Here is an 18,558-nt window from a genome sequence, read left to right as displayed (position 1 = left end):
CTCGGTCGCTCCCAGCCCTTCTGGGCATCACCCCGCCTGGCGCTTTCGTACCGACGGCTGGGACCCCAGTAGGCGGGTGGTCTAAGAGGAGAGAACCGAGTTACCTGGGCTAACTCACCAGCCCCACCGCGCAGGTGGCTCTGCGCCCACTCTCTGGCATCACTTAGGGTACACAGCTGGGCTTGGAGGAGTTCGCCCTGATTTTCACAAGTGCACATGTGAATCGAGTCAGGGAGCATTCAGGGGTTTGGTCTTTGTGAGCTCGCTGTTCTCCAGCTAGACCCACTTCTCATATACCCCAAGGCTCTCTTGGGGAGGAGTGTGGGAGAGTGGGACTGGGCGGAAGTTATGACTAGAGCTGTTGTGAGCACACATCTTTGAGAACAGTAAATGCTTTGAATGTGTACCTTTGAGGTAGGTCTGGAGAAAGAAAGGTCTGAGAAGGGGTGATCCTGAGAATGGTGTGCCTGTGTTGGAGGGGGTGGGAACTAACTGCTCAGGCTGTTAATATTCATTCATTTCTCTGAGAGCTCTTGAGTGTTTTTGGCCCAAGCGACGGTCATAGTTTAGAAATGAATGAAACTCAGGAAGTTAAGGAAGGCCCCCTGTAAGTAGCACCTGGGCTGTCCTACAGGTTGAGTGGAAGTTACCAAGAGTTACCAAGGAGGGCTTCCCCGGTGGCGTAGTGATTAAGAACCCGCCTGCCAATACAGGGGACACGGTTCGAGCCCTGGTCCGGGAAGATCCCACATGCTGCGGAGCAACTAAGCCCGTGTGCCGCAACTACTGAGCCTGAGCTCTATAGAGCCCAGCCTGCACTCTGCAGAGCCCACAAGCCACAACTAATGAGCCCGCATGCCACAACTACTGAAGCTCATGCACCTAGAGCCTGTGCTCCACAAGAGAAGCCACCGCAATGAGAAGCCCGTGCACCGCAACGATGAGTAGCCCCCGCTTGCCGCAACGAGAGAAAGCCGGCGCGCAGCAACAGACCCAATGCAACCAAAAATAAATAATTTTAAAAAAAGAAAAGAGTTACCAAGGAGGATGGCACCAAGACTACTCAGACAAGAACACAACACTGAAATGGACGCCACACAAGTGCCAGGTAGGAATTATCGATGGCAGAGAGAAGGTAAGGCTTTAGAGAGGAGCAAGGATTCAAGCTGGGCTTGAGTGGCTGACAGGATTTTACCGGGCAGCAGTCATGTGCAGAACAGTTAGCAGGAACAGGGTGTTGGAGAGTAACTGGGGCAAGACTTTTCATCCTTGATTGCTCAGTGCCAAACTTGGCCTGTGAGTGTCGTGTGAATGTTTGTGAAGGCAGTAAATGAAAGGGAAGTGGTTGTCAGGGCCTAGAGGGTCTTGAATACCTGGCTTTAGTTTTTTGAGGTAATTGGTAGGTTCCCTCAGACAGCTGCCCAAATGTTGAATGCTTGTCTTAATTGCTCCCAGACTCTGGTCCCGTAAAGGGACAGGATTATACTTCCATTTGTTAATGCTGATTAGGTTCTACCAAATAAAAGAGCAGTAGCTTAATCTCAGGGGTGGTGTGCTGGCACTGGCTCTCTGAAGGGTTCTTCTCAGTAGCACAGGGATGGGTGCGAGCTGGCAAGGTCCAACAGGGAATCCCTGAAGTCCAAAGAAGATGCTGCTGGCTGTGCAACTTTCCAGGAGAGAAGCAAAGTGGGCTGTTTTTCTTTTTCTAATATCAAGTACATTAGAATGATAATACAGGCTTCAATCTATCAAAACCTTTTCCAGTTTTGACTCAGCAAAATCTCAGACTAGTTCTAGAGCCCACATTCTCAGAGAAAGCTAAGTGTTATTAGCATTATTCCCATAGTTGTATCAGGAATTTACTCTTCCTGGAGTCAAAAGTGGTAGATAACAAGTGTCAGGAGAGAAAAAGGCAACAGGGTTAAGAGACACTGGGACTGCCACTACAGTCAGGAAAGAGCTCACTAATGTGACATTTCAGTTCTCTAAAGGAAGGGAGTTTCCAGTGGTGATAACAGTGAGGCAGCAGCTTGACTGGAATGTAGGCCACTGTGGCTCACGATTGATCAGGAGGATGAATGCTAGACACCAGAGGGTAGGGAGTGGCATCCAGATCCCTTAGTGCCTCACTGGTCATTGTAGGGACTTGTGTTTTTTTTTGCACTAAGAAGCCACTGAAGAATTCTCAGCCAGGGAGAGACAAAATGTAACTTTATGGTTTAGAGATCACTCTGGGTCCTGAATAAGGATTAGACTGTACGGAAGCAAGGGTAGGGGCAGGAAGACAAATTTGGATGTGACTACAATAATTTAGGTGAGGGATTTTAGGGTCAGAATGAAGGTCCGGTGGTATAAGAGTAAATATGAAGGGTTCAGATTTGATTTTGCTGATGGGTTGAACGTAGAGTATAAGAAATGGGAACCTAGCAAGGACCTTTCTGAAGCCCTAGTGGAAATGCAGACCTGGGGGCTTCAGAGTAAGCTTAGTTCTTACAGACTTTTAGGAATCTCTCCTTTCTCCAGTCTTTTTGCCCTTCATAACACATATCATATGTATTTGTCCTGCTCCCCTCCAACAATAGAGAAGTTCCTTGGCAAGAGGAATTGTTCACTGGTGCATGCCCGGCTTGCACAAGCAAGACTCCTTACATGAACAGATGAACAACCCCATTAAAACAAATGGTAATGTGGATGTCATAACAGAAAGAATAGATTTTCTTCCCAAAGTACAAATTCTTCCACTAATCTCATGTAATATATTCTGTTGGGTATATAACCACACAGAAAACAACAGCCATTTCAAATGAGTTGGTTTAATTCCAGGTGGTACAGAATTCAGGATAGAACAAGGACTTAAGAACACACTTTGGCAGGATTCTGGGCTGGGTTTATGCGGATCTCACAGCTAAGGTAGAAATGGCTGAGAAGAACTAAAGACAAGATGAACCACTGTATGACTTTTTTTTTTTTTTTTTTACAAAAGTTTATTCTTAAATGTACAATAGGTTCCAAGACAACACTTCATTCTAGCTATAGGTGGCAACAGATGTTATGGCAGGGAATCCAGATGTTTAAACAGGAATGGAACTAAGGATCATCATTGCCTCAGGCACAAGGAACAGCTTACTTTTTGCCAGATTTCTTAATTCCGCCTGTTGCTGCAAAAGGAAAAAAAAAAAAGTCTCATCCAGGGAAAAAGACAGTTCTATGGCTGAAGCCCCAGGGGCCTGATAAGGATCCTAATAAGGCCCAGCTCTTTGTACTGGGCATTTTTTTGGACACAAGCATGCACAGGGCTTTCCCAGTATTATCTATTCTGGGCAAAAGTAGAATGAGAATAAGGCAGGGCATGAGTAATGGCTGTGCACTGGTCTGGATCTCAAGTGTGTTGTGTATTTCAGACTGGCTCACTTAATCCTCATCCCCTATCAACCCATTTTACAAGTAACAAAGTCTCAGTGTTAGGTGTTGTTCAAAGTTATAAACTGGTATGTGACAAAGCCAGGATTCCAAGCTGGGTAGCCTGACTTCCAAGTCCATACTCTTAAGTGTCATATCACACCACATCACCTTCTATATTACGATCCTGGGATCTGATTTACTCACTACCTTTATTTTACCCAATTTACAAATGACTGTATTTGGCACAGGGTAGGTAATTTAACAAACAATTATAGAATTAAGTATGCCTAATATAGAAATGGAAGTCCTAAAGGGCTGTGACAAAATAAACCTTAAAAAAAAAGTAGATGATGCTCAATAGAAACAAGTAGTACAGGATTTCACTAAGGGTTGGCCTTCTCCCCATACATAATCACAGATTAAGGGAAGGTGCAAGATACCTCACATCATTCCAAAAAGGAATCTCAATATCTAGAATCTCAGCGCTGTGTGGGTACACAAAAATGACTCAAACCCACTAGAATAGAGGTCTTGGGAAACGCTGAATGACACTCCCACCATCCCAGCCTTCGTTGTCCCTAGGGTGGCTCAGTGATCCAATAGGGTATAGATAACTGTTGAGAAAACAATCCTATTTTGATGAATGTAAACAGGATTTAAGAAGCACAAAGTACAATGACTGACGGGTTTTAAAAAAATCTTTTGATATGTAATCAATTCCTCTTACACAAAGACAAAAAAGAGGCAGAATGGTAGAGAATTAAGTTGAAAAACATATAGCACAATAGTATGCCAACAGACTTGGACTTTATCCATTAGACTAGGCGCATCCAGCAGTGAAAAGGCTCAGGATGCAAAAGTATTTTGCTAGAGTTTTAACAATACGATTAGTAAATTAAGAAACGTTACAAGCAACAAAGAAGCAGTGAAATACGAATTTGGAGCAAGAAACTGTAGAGGATATCTGGAAACTCAACTGTACTAACTTGTGTCTGAGATATATAAATTTCTGTATTTCCATTTCTGCCACTTCCCTAAGCAAGAGAAGCCCATACTGGGTCTGACTCCCGCCCCCTCTCCCGCTGCTGCGAAACCAAGCCTGGCTAGGGCCGTCCACTACAGCGGACACCAGCAAAAGGGACCTCGCAACTCACCAACGAGGCAGGACACGGACATGCTCGGGCCCGTAACCAGACTGATGCTCACGCGTTTGTCCGGCTTGAGCTCTACCCAGCCCTCACTTACCCAGGGGGCCTTTCCCCGCGGCCTTCGCTTTTAGCTCCTCGAGTTTCTTTTGCTCCTCCTTCTGTTTCTGCTTGAATGCCTTATCTTCCTACGGAGAGGGAGAGCGGATTCACTCCCGGCGGATTTCTCAGACCCTCCGCGCCCGCCCACGCCTCTGCGCCAGCCCTCACCTCGTCCATCTCCTTGGCTTGCTTCTTGGGCTGCTTCAGAGGCTTCTTCTTGCCACCTGCGTGCGACACGAGCACGCTCAGCCTGGCCCCCGCCGGGTCCCGTCCCTCTCCGCCCCGCCCCACCCCATCATCCCCGCACACTTACCTCCGCGACCCGACATGGCGCCTGCCGCCCCTTCCCCAGACCCTCCACCGGATGCGGGGCTCTCCGTCCCACCCCCTGAGCCTATACCTCCATGCGGGCCCGCAGATTGGCTCCTGGTTCGGAAGTTGCGCTCCCGCTGCCGGAAGCGGTCCGGAGGCGGGCACTAAAGGGTCAGAGATCAACTGAGTGACTGGCGCACGTTTGGGTTTGCGGCTCCGGCGCAAAACCCACCAGGTACTGGGGAGGTGGGGTGTCTTGCCCGGGGAGGATCCAGAAGCCGCGAGCGGTTTTTAACCGCAAGCGCTAAGCCTGGGACTGTGCACGGGGAGAGGACTGTAAGTAGAGGGAAGGGCTTGTGCAAAGGCCTTGAATCTCGGCGCATTCCTTACAGTGTGGCTGGTGGGAGATGCGAGGGAGGCAGCAGAAATGGGCGGGGGCTAGACCACCTGTTTCTAGAGCTTTGGAGGCCACCGGAAGGAGTTGGGGTTTTATAATATAGCCCGGGATGCGATATTTTTGCAAATTCTGTTAATTCATCCAGTACATTTTTGTTGAGTGTGTGCTATATGTGTGTACTTTAGGCACTGAGGATGCAGCAGTGAACAAAACAGTGCCTGCCCTGGCAGAGCTGCCGTTCTGGTGGGTGAGACTATAAGTAAATAAGTGAAATGCATACCACGGGTCATGTGATATGTGCCTGGGGAAAAATAAAGCAAAGTGGTTAAGGTGTCCTGGGGTGGGAGTGGACAGCTATGACATTTGAGCAGGACTTGAAAAAGAGAAGGGAGCAAGCAGTACAGATAGGAAACAGGTGGTATGAAGCCCCTGAGGTGGGAATAGCCTAGCATGTTCCAGCAACATAAAGAAGCTGGGAGTTATATGAAGTGAAAGATATGTTAGCTAACCTTGTTATGGTAAACATTTAGCAGTATATACATTTGTGAAGTCATCACATTGTACACCTTAAACTTTTACAATGTTGTGTGTCAATTTTATGTCAAAAAAAAAGACCGGGGGAAAAGGTCCATGTGACTGGAGCAGAGTGAGGAAAAGGCGACTGGTGAGAGGAGAGAAGAATGAGAGCCAGGAGGTGGATGCCCTGTAGGTCATGGAAAGGATTTTTGCTTTTACCTTGAGAGAAATGGGGAACGGTTGCAGGCTTTGAGCAGAGAGAGACATGGTCTGACCATGTTTTGAAAGCACCACTGCCTGCTCTGTTGACAGTAGGGGCTAGAGTAGAAGCAGGGAGACTTGTCAGAGGCTCTTAGGATAATCCAGACAAAAGATGTCAGTCGTTGGGACCAGGTGATAACAGTGACAGAGGCAAGAGGAAGAGGGATTCTGGATTTAGTTTCAGAGGTGGAGGTGGCATTTGTTAACGGACTGGATGTGAGGAGCGAGAGAAAGCAGAGTCAGGGATGATATGAGAGTTTGGGCCGATTGGTTTCCATCAACCAAGATGGAGAAGGCTGTGGGAAAGGCAAGTTTGGGAGAGGAAGATAAGATCCCCATCAGCCTTCCAAGCAGAGACATGGAGTGAGCAGTTCGATAAATGAGCCTGGAATTCAGAGGAGAGGTGTGGGCTGGAGAGGTCCGATTATAGTTTGTTTGGGTTTTATTTATTTATTTATTTTTGGCCACGCCACGTGGCTTGCAGGATCTTAGTTCCCTTACCAGGGATTGAACCTGGCCCTGGCAGTGAAAGCACCAAGTCTTAACCACTGGACTGCCAGAGAATTCTGTTTGTTTTTTAGTAATAGCTTTATTGAGATGTGATTTACATACCACACAATTCATCTACTTAATGTGTACCATTCAGTGGTTTTAGTATATTTACAGTGCTGTGCAGCTATCCCTACAATCAAGTTTAGAACTTTTTTGTAGATGATTTTTCAAGCCACAGGACTGGATAAGAGAGGAGCCTGAGGACAGAGCTCTGGGGCACTGTGTGGAGAGGTTGTGGAAGGGAGTGGGGACTGGAAGCCAAGAGGAGAAGGTGGTTCAAGAAGGAGGGAGCTATCACGAGGCACAGGCTGCTGACAAGGCAAGCAAGATGAGGATGGAACTGATCATTGGGTTTAGCCACGTGGACATGACCTGGACAGGAGCAGTTCAAGTGTCCTGGTTGGTGTGAAGGCCAGAACAGAGGGGGGCTGAATGAGAATGGGAGAAGAGGCACTGGAGACAGCTAGTGCAGGCACTTTGTCAAGGAGTAAAGAGGAGCAGAGAAGTGGGGCAGTTGCTGGAGGGAGTGTCAAATCAGTTAGTGTCTGAGGAGGGGAGAGGATATGGGACCTGGGGCACAGCTTGGCCTTTCCTAGAGCAGGAATTATTCATCCTGAGGAACAAGAGAAGGTGGCGATGAGACAGACATTGGCAGGTGGGAAGGTGTGGTAGGAGTTTATGGAAGTTCTCTTCCAATTTTAAAATATTTTCTTGGTGAAAAATGAAGCAAACCATCAGCTATACAAGTGAGGATGAGGTACTGGTGATGGAGGTTTGCGAAAAGGGCAGTTGGTAGGAGATAGTCATCTGGATGGAGTAGGAGAATGGATGTGGAGGGGCAGCGTCCTGAACTTGGCCCAGGGCTCATTTTGGCCTCTGTCCACCTGTCCAGCCTCTCCACCCACTCTCCTCTCTGCTGCACAGGTCATCCTTCAGATTTTAGACAACTTCAAGCACTGTTCCACTTTGTCTCTGTGCCAGGAACATCTTCCCTTTGCTGGTTGATGGGCCTGTGAGACATCTAAGTGGGGAGGAGCCAGGAGACAGGCTGGGTGGGAGGCTGAGAGGAGGGACTAGAGTGGGGGAACAACTTGGGATTCGTTGGTGTGTCCCGTCACGAAGCCAAGTCCCTGCTGTCTCCAAGCTTATGTTCTAGTGAGGGGCGAGGCAGTACATGAAGAAGGCAATATGTGTGTCTGGTGGAGAAAAAGAAAGCAGGTAAGGTGGCCAAGGAGGGAGTGGTCAGGAAAGGCCTTATCAAGAGGTGATGTATGAACAAAGACGTAAGTGTGAGGTGACTGGACTTGTGGAGGAAGAGCGGTCCAGGCAGAGGACATGGCAGGGCACAGACCCCGTGGCAGGATTGTGCTTAGCGTGGTGAGGAAGCTGGAGTGGAGTACGTACAGGGATGGAGAGAAGGAAGGGGATGAGGGCTGAGAGGACCGGGGCTTGTTGGCCAATGGCAGGACTGGTGTGCATGCCAGGTGATAGGGGAGCTGTCAGGGGGTTTTGCACCGAGGGATGTGATCTGACTTGGGAGGTAACAGAGCCTCTGTTTGCCATGTGAAGAACGGCTCTGAGGGGCAGGGGAGGAAGCCATGACTGTGTAGGAAGCTTTAGCTGTCTTCTGTGCCAGGGATGAGTGACCTTCCTAGGGTCCAAGATTGGGCTGCTGATAGAGGAGGAGGCTGAGGGGAGTGGTGATTTCAAAATGAGAGGGTGTTGAAAGCTGCAGAGGTATTGGAGAAGAAATCTGAGTAGCACCTGCTGGATCTGACAAGGTGGGAGTTTTGCAGGGCTTCAGGAGAGCAACCTTGGTGGTCGAGTGGGATCAAGAGAGAAGAGGGCTGAAGAAGTAGTGATAGACAAGGGGGACACCTTTCTGCTGAGCGTTGCTGAGGAGGGTGGGTGCTCTGCTTTGATGAGGGGTACACCTGCAGGATTGTTGTGAGGCCACAGCTTGTGTGCAGTGGTCACTGGTCTTGAGGCCTAGGAGGCTGGCCCGACTGCTGGGCCATGGGTAGCGTGTGCTCCCTTGGGCCTTAGGCAAGGGGCACAGGGGTTTGGGTGCAGCACCAGCTTGGAACCACTGTCACAGAGATGTCCCCTTCTGTGGCGCTCAGCTCAGGCTTTTGCCAGGAGGCATGTCCCTACCCAAGCAACTTTGTTTTCAAGAGGGTCAGAGCTTCTCCAAGCATGGCACCATGGGGAGGAGGCTGGGATGCTCATCGCCTTACATCAGGGAGGTCCTTTCTTTGTAACTGGAGCTCTTCTAGTCAGTCTTCCTGTCCCCCGCTCCCTTTGCTTACCTCTCTCTCTGGCCTGGTCTTTTGGCTACCAGGTGTCACTCTGACAGCCAGAGTCAGTACTTGGGGGCAGGGGTGGTTTGGCCAGACCAGAGTGCTCTGGCCCAGGTTTGCCCCGGGAGCATGGGTCACCTGGCCCTCTCTTTGGGGTCCTCGGAATTCACTGCTGCTCCTGGGCTCAGGCAAGGCCTCACTGGATGATGGGAGACTCCCTGTGCTGTTCAGGTAACAGAGAAGTAGGATTGTTGGGGCCCAAACATCAAAGCAAGGTTGAAAAGGGAAAGATGAAAGAAACTTAACCTGTTGGGCAGTTACTGAGGTTGGAAAGAAGGAAGAAAGCTTATGGAAAGTGAGAAATGTGAGTCTGGGAGTTGGTCACCCGGAATGTCTGGGCTTGAAGGGCAGAAGGAAAGTTGGTGTAAACCTAAAAAAGCTGTCCTCTATGAAGAAATCTGGGTTGTTTTGTTTTGCTTTGTTTTCCCCTGGAATTGTCTTTTCAGAGGAGAGCTGAGGAGAGAGTTTTCTGCCTTGGGACATGAAAGACCTGTGTCCCAGAACAGAAGCGAAACTGCTTCGCCAGAGTGGAGGCAGCCCTCAGGGAGTCTGGGAAGCTGGTTTTGATAGTCATTTATAGAAATCTTTCCCCCAAATCCCCTCAGTCAGTTCCACAGTTTCCCTAGGAGTCTTTGGGAATCTTTGTGGGGCTCTGTTAGCATGGACACAACGCAGGTTTAAGAATTTTCTTTGAGATTATCAGAAAACTGGACACCAGGATTCTCATGCAGATCACAACAGAGACCTGGGGTTGTGGGAAGGTGGGTGGAATGGGAGGATCTGGGTTCATGTGGCGTCACGGAGAGAGATGGAAGCCCTGAGCTCCTAAATATGCTCTTCCCTGACATGCTCCATTGTCTGGGGGCACCTGGTGAAGCCTGACCCTGGTGGCTGCCACCTCTGGGCCCAACAGAGTGGTGCGCAGTTTGGACTTTCTAATGGAAACTGTTCAGTTCAGAACTGTCCCTAGGACTTGAGATCTGACTTAAGCCCAGCCTTTCTCGGCTGTGAGCTGATCTCTCTGGCATCCCCCCACAGATCTCCCGATGACAGGGTGCAGCCCTGTGCTGGCCATGCGGCACGTCGTGGGTGTGTCTCCCGTACTGGTGCGGAGAGGCCTCCTTGGAAGGGACCTCTTTATGACCAGGACTCTCTGCAGCCCAGGCCCCAGCCAGCCCAGAGAGAAAAGACCTGAGGAGGTGGCCCTCGGGCTGTACCACCGCCTCACAGCGCTGGGAGGAGCCCTGGGGCACAGCATTCAGCAACGGGCGTCCTCCATGGCCAAGACTTGGTGGGACAGATATGAAGAGTTTGTTGGACTCAGTGAGGTTCGAGAGGCCCAGGGAAACGTGACTGAGGTGAGGAGGGGAGCTGGGGTGGTTGGCCCTGCCCTCTGACTTGGGCAATGTGGCCTGGAGGCTCCTGACAAGTAAATTACCAGCCACAGATGCTGGGAGGCCACGTCCAGATTTGCCTTTTCTTGAACACATACCACTAGGAGAGGGATCTGACTCGTTTCTCACACGACAGCCTGGCTTTGATACTACCGGGGTGAAGGGCCCTCCTCTCCCCCATGTAAACAAGTTGTTGTGTATGCTATGTACCAGTGAGTCCCGGGCCATTAACATCCTTTCTGTGAGGACAGCAAGCACTTCCTTCATTGACTGCTTGGGGGTTGGTGGTGAGAGTTACCTGGAGGGTTGCTGCATTACAGTGTCCTCAAAGCCCCATGTGTGATTAAAGCATCCCTCGTGAAAGTAGAGGCCCTGGGAAACATCAGACTGTGAGGTGGGAAGAGCTGCCTCTGGTTGTCAAGTCCTTTGTGGCAGTGGAAATGCGTTCCGCCATCTCTGTTCCCACTCCCACCTAGGCGCAGACCAGTGTAGTGGGGTGGGAAGAACCTGGGGTTTAGCCGGAGGTTTTGAGGCACAGTGCTGTCTCTCCCCTTGGAGGCCATCACTTTGGCTGAGCCGGGGTTTCTCTGTCTCTTGAATGGAGGCCAGGGCAATGCCTGTCATGGCGTTTGGCGTTGTTGGGAGGTTGTAGCTAAGGTAACACACATGAAGCCGATTAAGAACATAAGGGCCTTGCTCTGGTTTGTCAGACTAGAGTCAGCTGGGTTTGGTGGACACAGATTGTATGCATCTTTAGCTGTTTTCAGGTTTCTCAGGGGCATGTTATTTCCACTTGAACGGACAAATCCGGTGATTCTGATGGGCAGGGCCCGGGGCTACACTTTGAGGACCACTGGGTGAGCCAGGATTATGTGTCTGAGGGACTCTCTTTCCACCCTTTGTACTGACACCCCACTAACCTCTTCTCCGCCCAGTCTTGTTGGGAATGGAGCCGAGGCTGTGTGGGCATGGAGAGAAGGGGCAAATGGCCTCTGTTGTTCTCTCTGCAGGCAGAGAAAGTGTTCATGGTGGCTCGAGGGCTTGTCCGGGAGGCTCGGGAGGACTTGGAAGGTCAGCAGGCCAAGCTGAAGGAGGTGAGGGACCGCTTGGACCGCATCTCCAGAGACGATAACCAGTACCTGGAACTGGCTACTCTGGAGCACAGGATGTTGCAGGTAGGCCCCTTCCTCATCTGGAGAGGGACCCTAGCCTGGCAGGTCATGGAGGGGCGAGGTGGGAGCCCTGACTAGTTAGGGGGTCAGACACCTGGTGAGGAGGTAAACTAGAAGCCCCTGTGGAGGGACTGGGCCCCAGGCTTCCAGAGCTTCTCCACGCACTTCCTCCTGGAATACTGGGATCAGTGGTCCAGGACAGTATAATCTGGACCCCAGATTACTGAGGAGGGAGCACCATGCAGGGGTCTGGCCCAGAGAGCGCCGGACACTTCCCTTCTGTTAGACACATTCTGTAGACACCACTGCATGTCCGGCCAGACCCAAGACTGCTTGGGGAGGATAGTGCCACTCACCTTGACCACCCCCAGTTCCTTTGCTCCTCCCTCCTGACCAGGCTTATGCTACCTTTACTCATTCAGCGTGTTTATGGAACATGTAATCTGTGCCAGACGTGAAGCTGAGCCCCAGGGACATGGTAGTGGGACATCTGCTGGCGGCTGCTGGGCCAGGTTGCTGTTATATGACAGCTTTGCTTCTGCAGGAGGAGAAGAGGCTTCGTATGACCTATCTGCGTGCCGAAGACTCCGAGCGAGAGAAGTTCTCCCTCTTCTCTGCAGCTGTGCGGGAAAGTCATGAGAAGGAGCGCACTCGGGCTGAGAGGACCAAGAACTGGTCCCTCATTGGGTCAGTCCTGGGGGCCTTGATTGGTGTGGCTGGCTCCACCTACGTGAACCGTGTGCGGCTACAGGAGCTGAAGGTCTTGCTTCTGGAGGCTCAGAAGGGGCCTGTGAGCCTCCAGGAAGCCATCCGAGAACAGGCGTCCAGCTACTCCCTCCAGCAGAGGGACCTCCATGACCTCATGGCAGACCTGAGGGGCCTGGTGCAAGCTGGGCCTGGGCAGAGCTCTTTGTCCCAGGCAGGTACTTCCCCCACCCGAGACAGAGACACAGAGGTCCTTTCAGCTGCCTTGAGAGAGCAGCTCAGCCATTCCAGGCAGGTCCATTCATGTCTAGAGGGTTTACGAGAGCAGCTTGATGGCCTGGAAGAGACTTTGGGCCAAGTGGCTGGGGTGCTTCAGCTTGCAAAGGCTGCAGCGCACCCAGGCCTGGTGGAGCCGGCAGATGGGGCCCTGTCTGGGTCCTTGCTGGAACAGGGGAGCATGATCTTGGGGCTGTCAGACATGGAGCAGAGGCTAGAAGCCCAGGTCAACAGGAACACCATCTATGGCACACTGGTCACCTGCGTGACATTTGTGGCCATCCTGCCTGTGCTGTATATGCTGTTCAGGGCCAGCTAGCCCCTGGACCCACCTCCAGAGGGAGGAGGTATGGATGTGGATTTAGTTAGAGAATGAAGCAATGAAGTGAGCCTTCAGGGGTGCACTCAACCTCAGCCTGAGTCTGTGTGGCTCACCAGCAGACATACTTTGCTTTTTAGGCAACACTCATTTACATTAACTATCGAAAATTTGTGCTAACGTCCAATTAAAGTGTCTTTAATTTTGTCTTATTTAAAGTAATTTGTTAGACTGGGTTTTGTCCATTGAAAATTGAGATTTGGGACTCGAGGGTTGGGCCTGGAAGTAGGGTAATCGCCCCCTTTTAGTTCCTCTCTCATCTCTTGGTCTTGCCCCCAGTTCAGGATCATTTTGGACGTACTTACCGCTTGAGGCCTGGATTTTCATTTTGGATTTCCTGGCCTGTCCTCCACTTGCCCAGCCCTCCTGTGTCACGTGGCCCATGATTTCCAGTGAGTAAAACCTAGCCTGCTTCCCACCCATTGGTGACCATGGTTACTGCCCCTCTTCGGGATCACTTTCTCTGCCATGTTGGGGAGAACTTCCTGTTTCTAACACTGGAGGAATGATCAGAGGAGAGCAGGGAAGAGAGACTGGGGGAATGGTTGGTAAATATTGCTGGGGACATAATTACAGGGATTGGCGGCCAGTCTGGTTCCCTGGTGCAGAGAATGCTTTGGGCAGCACCACTTGGGCTGGTGTCGTCCCACACACAGCCTAGGGCTGACCTCTACAGCCTTGGGCAGAGTTCAGCCCACCAGCAGTGTGAATGGTGAGGCAGTGATGGGGAGGGACCTCCCAGAGGTGGGAGGTGCAGTTGGGGGGGCATGGAGGCAGAGTGCCCTGAGAACCCTTTACCTCCTCCTTTTCAGTGGAGAACAGCAACCTTTGACCTCCTGGGATAAATGGCCATGGGTGGCCTTGTGTGTCCTTGACTAAACAGGAGCAGTGGGGAGGCACTCGGCTTGCACTGTGGGTCTGGAGAACCCACCCTCTCAGGGTGCACTGAGGTTGTGTGCAGGGTCTGCAGGTAGGGGCTTCTGTGGGCTGGGCAGAGCTGACTCACAGCAGAGGCCTGTGGAGCCAGAAGTGCTTCCATGAGATGCCCTCCCTCTTGGGAGCCTGTGCTCAGGCCTGGGAAGTGGGCATGGCCCAAGTGGCCCCATGGGTGATGTGAACCTCTGAGCCCCTGGTCCCTTGATCATTTGGTCACTCTGTCCACAGCATTGTTTTCTTTTTGTAATGGATTCCCCAGGAGGGCGTGGGATGAAATGACCTCTGCACTTGGGGTGTTCACCCTCCTGATGGGTAGGAGGTGACTTGTCTGTGTATAGGTGAGGGGTGTTGTGGGGTTTGGAAGTCCTAGGTCCCCCTCTGGGGTGACGTAGGTCCTAAAGGGTGTGCACTTGAGTGAATGGGTCTGGGGAGGGGAGGATTCCAGGCACATGGAGGGGGCCCCCCACAAGCTGCACAGCCAGGAGAGGCAAGGTGGGTGAGGGCCTTGAAGCACAGCAGCTTGGCTGAGGTGGTGATGGGTGTTGGGGAGTTGTGGAGCATAAAGTTAGGGAATGAAGTGGAGGACCCAGAGGGCCACTCTGATGTCCAGAGGCCAGGGACGAGGGAACCAAGGAAGGGGTGCCATCCTGGTGGGGACAAGGTGCTGAGTCATGGACCCAGGTGTTGGAAGAGAAGGTGGAGGGAAGGGAGCGAGCCGAGGAGTTGGGGAGGGAGAATTTGGAAGGCAGAGTCGGGTATATGAGAATGATGACTCTTGATGGGTGGCAGGTGGGAAGAGGGTGCCTGTGATTTAGCTCTTCTGACAGCAGCCAGTATGGATGACCAGAACCTTCTGATTGAGGCTCCCCCAAGCCTGTGGAGGCTCTGGGGGCTTCCAGAGTGATCTCTGTGTGACAAATTTTGCCTCCCAAGAGGCTGTCCCAATGGCCATGAGCCAAAGCTCTCCAGAAGTCCTAATAGGATGGACTAGGTCCTGGCTCCTGAGTTTTTGCAGTGGGCAGGGCAAGGTATGGAGGGCCCAGCAGAGGGCACACCTGGGCCTCAGGAGAGAACCCAAGTGTACCTCCTTTGGAAGGCCCAAGTATTTGCAGGTGAGGGAGTCCAGACTTGCCCAAGGCTTCTTAGCTTGGGGCGGGCCCAGGTACAGGTCTGGAAGGAAATGTGCTCTTGCTTGTGCACTTTTGCAGCGGTGTGCCCTCCCTTAACAGCCGGGCTAGGTGTGGTATCACCTCCACTTGGCGGTCAGCAAATAGGCGTGTGTGTTTGGGGGGCAGGGGTCAGGTTACTTGGCTTAGTGATGGCGCAAGCCCAGGCCCAACCCCACAGCCTGCGCTCTTCCCGCACAGCCAGAGGTGGGGGCCGGAAGGAGACGCCGGCTGTTTGGGAGTCCTGGGAGTAGAGCCGGTGGGCAGACCTGGTGCGGTGGGGAGAAACAAGGCGCCTAGGAGTTGAAGTTGGAGGAGGACGACCACAGGAACCAGGTATTGGACAGGTAAGAGGGAGCTCGCGGCGCCGCACAGCGGGGGTGGTGGTTAGCGAACAGGCGGGGCAGGTGAGGGGCGTGGGTCCCACCCGGCGCTGGCAGGCAGGTAGGCAGAGGCCGGGGCGCGGTGCAGAGCGCGACCCCCAGTCCGGCACCTCCCATCCCCAAGGCCTCCCAATTCCGGTTCCAGCGCGGCACGCAGGTGAGGCCCGGCGGGACTGGGCGGGGTGGGGCAGCTGGTCCTTGGGGCTCCCGCTCCTCACCCTCCTCCCGCCGCCGTCCGCGTTGCCCTGGCTACCGCCGTGGTGCAGCCCGCCCCCGCCGCCCCCCCCCGCCCCCGCGAAGGAGGGGTGTAGTCCCCCGCCCTCGGCAAGTGCAGAGCCGGGCGGGCTGGAATGCGGGGTCCCGGGCGGCTTGGGGCCGCGCGCCTGGCTCTCCCGGCTGCTTCCGGCCTGGCCTGGGCGGCGGGCGGGGGGAGGGCGGCCCGGCGGGCGAGGGGGGGGAAGGAGCGGAGCCGGGCCCGGCCGACGCGGCTTTGTCTCCTTTGTTCCCAGCGGTGGCAGCGCCGCGGCGGGAGGGGCGGGCAGCGGCCGCAGTTTTCCGCCCCTCGGTCTCCGGGTAACAGCTGCGGCTCCGCCAGACCCACCTCCGGCGGGGGGCGGGGGGGGGGGGAGAAGGCCGCCGCCGCCGCCGCCGCCGCGCGCGCAGATCTCGAGCCCGGAACGGCCGGCGCCCGCCTCGGCGTGCTAGTCCTGCGGGGCCCGGCCGGGTGGTGAGTGCGGGGCCCGGGGCCGGGGCGGTGGGACCGGGGCGAGGCGGCGCATCCCCGGGATGGAAGGGCCTGGAGCTTCGATGCCGCCGGGCCTGGGCAGCCCGTGTGAATGGTGGTCGGCTTCGGTCCTGAGAGTTGGGACCATACTTCTCCGCGCGAAGGGAAACTCTGGCGGCTCCGCCTGTAACGCGATTGGGAGACAGAGGAGGTGGAGCTGCTCCTCCGCGCCCCCTCCTCGACAACGCCGCCGCAGCCGCCTCAGCCCGGGACCGGCCGGCCTCTTCCCCGCCCTCCCAGGACCACTGGTGGGGTCCTTGCTCTGGTCGGGGAGGAGGGAGGAGGGTCGGGGAAAAGTCGACGGGGAGGTCGAGGCTTCCCCTACGTAGTAACAGCCCTTCCAGGCTGCGCTCGGCGCAACTGACAAAAGGCAGCCTGTGATCCCCCTGCCACGCACCCCCAGAGGGGAAGCCCCAGCCCCCCATCCGCCGTATATTGACGGTGGGTGAGTTTATAAGCCCTCTTGGTTGGTGAGGACAGCCCCAGGAGGGCGGGGAGAGGTGCTTGCTCTTTGCAGACAGAAGTTAGGCAGCCTTGGGCCCTGCTGAAGCGGTCCAGAGAAAGGTGGGCCCAGAAGAGCTAGGCTTTGGCTGTGACTCTGGCTGGGGTTTGAGATCTGGGGAATGGGCAAGAGATCCTAGCTGTGTAAGTTGGGGACCTGAGGCCCAGCTCCAAACCAGCCTTTTCAGCCTGCTCTGGCCTCGTCATTAATAAAAGTGGGGCTGACCCTGTGTCATCCTTCAAGAAGCCAGGTGGCTTGGAGAGGATTGTGGGTTCCATATCTCCCCTGTTGGCTGGGTTTTCTTGGCTGTGAAATGAGGGTTCTTTCAACATGTAAGGAGCACCTGCTCTGTGCTAACGTTTGTCCTGGTTACTGGAGCCTCTGAATCAAAAGTCACATTCCCTGCCTTTAAGGAGTTTCAAGAGTGGGAGTGTGGAACAAGGAGAAGAGTGGCCTTGGTTGGTGCCTCTAATGCCAGGCACACACCATATCACGTTTAATGGTCAGAGCAGTCCCGCCTCCCATTCTCCAGATAGGAAACCTGAAGCTTAGAGAGCCCAAGGCAGAGCTGCAATATACACGAGGGTGGTGGCTGGGGATGTCCACTGGCCATGTGTAGTGGGCTCCTCAGGAGCATGGGGGGACAGGGAAGGCTTCCCTGGGAGGTGATGGTTGGGCACCAGAGTTAATGGGATAGAGAGGGAGTGGGCACGGAGGAGTGTGAAACAGCCTGCAGTTCAGGCTGGCAGGAACGAAGAGCATGTGCGGGGGAGCGCTGGCATGGATCGCACAGGAGAGCATGTGGACTGGAGGGCTTGACCTTTATACTCCAGCCCCTGGGGTGCCCCAAAGACTCTGGAAGGAGGGATGTACTCCGATACATCGCTTGAAGTTCCCCTGAGGTGGGAGGGGGTAAGCTGGAGGGGCTGGGAGCTGCTCTATGGCCGGTGGCAGAGGTTAAGTGAAATATGTGCCCTTCTTCTTTTTGTCCTCCTCCTACCCATGGTATGTGGGGAAGGGCGAGGGTTGCTCGGCCCTGTGGCAGTGATTGAAGAAGCCTGACACTTTTCCCAGCGTGAGTCGGTCTCCAGTATCCTATGTGGCCTTGCCAGGAGCTGTTCTGATCCTGCCCATCCGCTTCCTGTGGGCCACTCGACCCAGCTGGGATTTTACATTTAGGGATTGTCCTGGTTGCTGCCCTTTGAGGGCTGGAGAACTTTGGCTTGAAGTAGGCGCTGAGCAAATGTTTGTAAGCGAATGCTGGGTCAGACCCTCTGCCCAAGGCACATCCCTAGGCGGGAGGTGGTAGGAGGGACTGAGCAGTGGCTGAGCATGGGAGATGGCCTCTGCCCATCCTCAGGCAGACCCTGTCTTCCCAGAGGAAGAAACTTTCTCCCCCCATCCCTTGGAAACAAGGTGGGGGGTTCCTGGGAAGCCTGGCCTTGCCACAGTCCTGGGCTTCTCGCCGGGTTCACGACTCTCCCTGCCGGCCCCCTCCTCCTACCCCCTCAGTGGCAAACAGAGGCTGCCTTGTTCCTGCTCCCATAGAGCTGCCCTGTTCTCTGCACACTAAAAATGGAAACCCCCAAGCTATTTTGGGAGCACTGCCCAGCCAGGCCGTGGCCACAGTACTCTGCTTCCACCGGGCTGCTGGACCCTCCTCCAAGCCTTACGCCCAGCCCTGCTCACTCTGGGCCAGCCTCAGGAGCACCCTGCCGGGAGCCTTGGCTGGAAGGAGCCAACCTGGACCCTGGGAAGCTCTGGGAACAGAGTGAACAGGCAGACTGGCAGCTGGATGGTGGGAGGGGCTGGGC

At 53.8% G+C, this 18,558-nt stretch overlaps 3 protein-coding genes across 22 annotated transcripts in view; 2 read left to right on the top strand and 1 right to left on the bottom strand.

Moving 5' to 3' along the window:
- Positions 1–1,004: 1,004 nt before the first annotated feature.
- On the top strand, positions 1,005–13,105 carry CCDC51 (coiled-coil domain containing 51). Of its 7 annotated transcripts, none has more exons than XM_082664274.1 (5): positions 5,128–5,196; positions 5,544–5,601; positions 10,086–10,405; positions 11,452–11,616; positions 12,158–13,105. In XM_082664274.1, the coding sequence occupies exons 3-5, from the start codon at positions 10,094–10,096 to the stop codon at positions 12,911–12,913; spliced, it is 1,233 nt and encodes a 410-aa protein (XP_082520400.1). In that variant the 5' UTR covers positions 5,128–5,196; positions 5,544–5,601; positions 10,086–10,093; the 3' UTR covers positions 12,914–13,105. The 7 variants fall into 7 exon arrangements, with proteins under 7 accessions (XP_082520405.1, XP_082520400.1, XP_082520404.1 ...); XM_082664280.1 differs by having other exon boundaries at positions 5,149–5,196; positions 10,207–10,405; XM_082664277.1 differs by lacking the exon at positions 10,086–10,405 and having other exon boundaries at positions 5,154–5,196.
- TMA7 (translation machinery associated 7 homolog) lies at positions 2,796–5,086 on the bottom strand. The gene is made up of 4 exons (XM_082664281.1): positions 4,963–5,086; positions 4,818–4,873; positions 4,648–4,735; positions 2,796–3,158 (listed from the first exon to the last, which is right to left on the bottom strand). The coding sequence occupies exons 1-4, from the start codon at positions 4,976–4,978 to the stop codon at positions 3,124–3,126; spliced, it is 195 nt and encodes a 64-aa protein (XP_082520407.1). The 5' UTR covers positions 4,979–5,086; the 3' UTR covers positions 2,796–3,123.
- A 181-nt stretch (positions 13,106–13,286) lies between the features above and the next one.
- PLXNB1 (plexin B1) overlaps positions 13,287–18,558 on the top strand; it is a 28,529-nt gene continuing 23,257 nt past the window's right edge. For 11 of the 14 annotated variants that reach the window (XR_014297279.1, XM_082662948.1, XM_082662945.1 and 8 more), the window contains exon 1: positions 16,083–16,185. The gene's annotated coding sequence lies outside the window, so the exon portion shown is untranslated. Of the gene's footprint in view, positions 13,366–15,276; positions 15,423–15,582; positions 15,616–16,082; positions 16,186–18,558 lie in introns of those variants that run through there. The other 3 variants (XM_082662949.1, XM_082662947.1, XM_082662950.1) reach the window with 3 other exon arrangements.

Source organism: Grampus griseus (assembly GCF_964374135.1).
Source record: "Grampus griseus genome assembly, chromosome: 10".
Taxonomy (NCBI): domain Eukaryota; kingdom Metazoa; phylum Chordata; class Mammalia; order Artiodactyla; family Delphinidae; genus Grampus; species Grampus griseus.
Note: the sequence above shows the minus strand (reverse complement) of the source record. Positions and strands in the feature narration are given on the sequence as shown.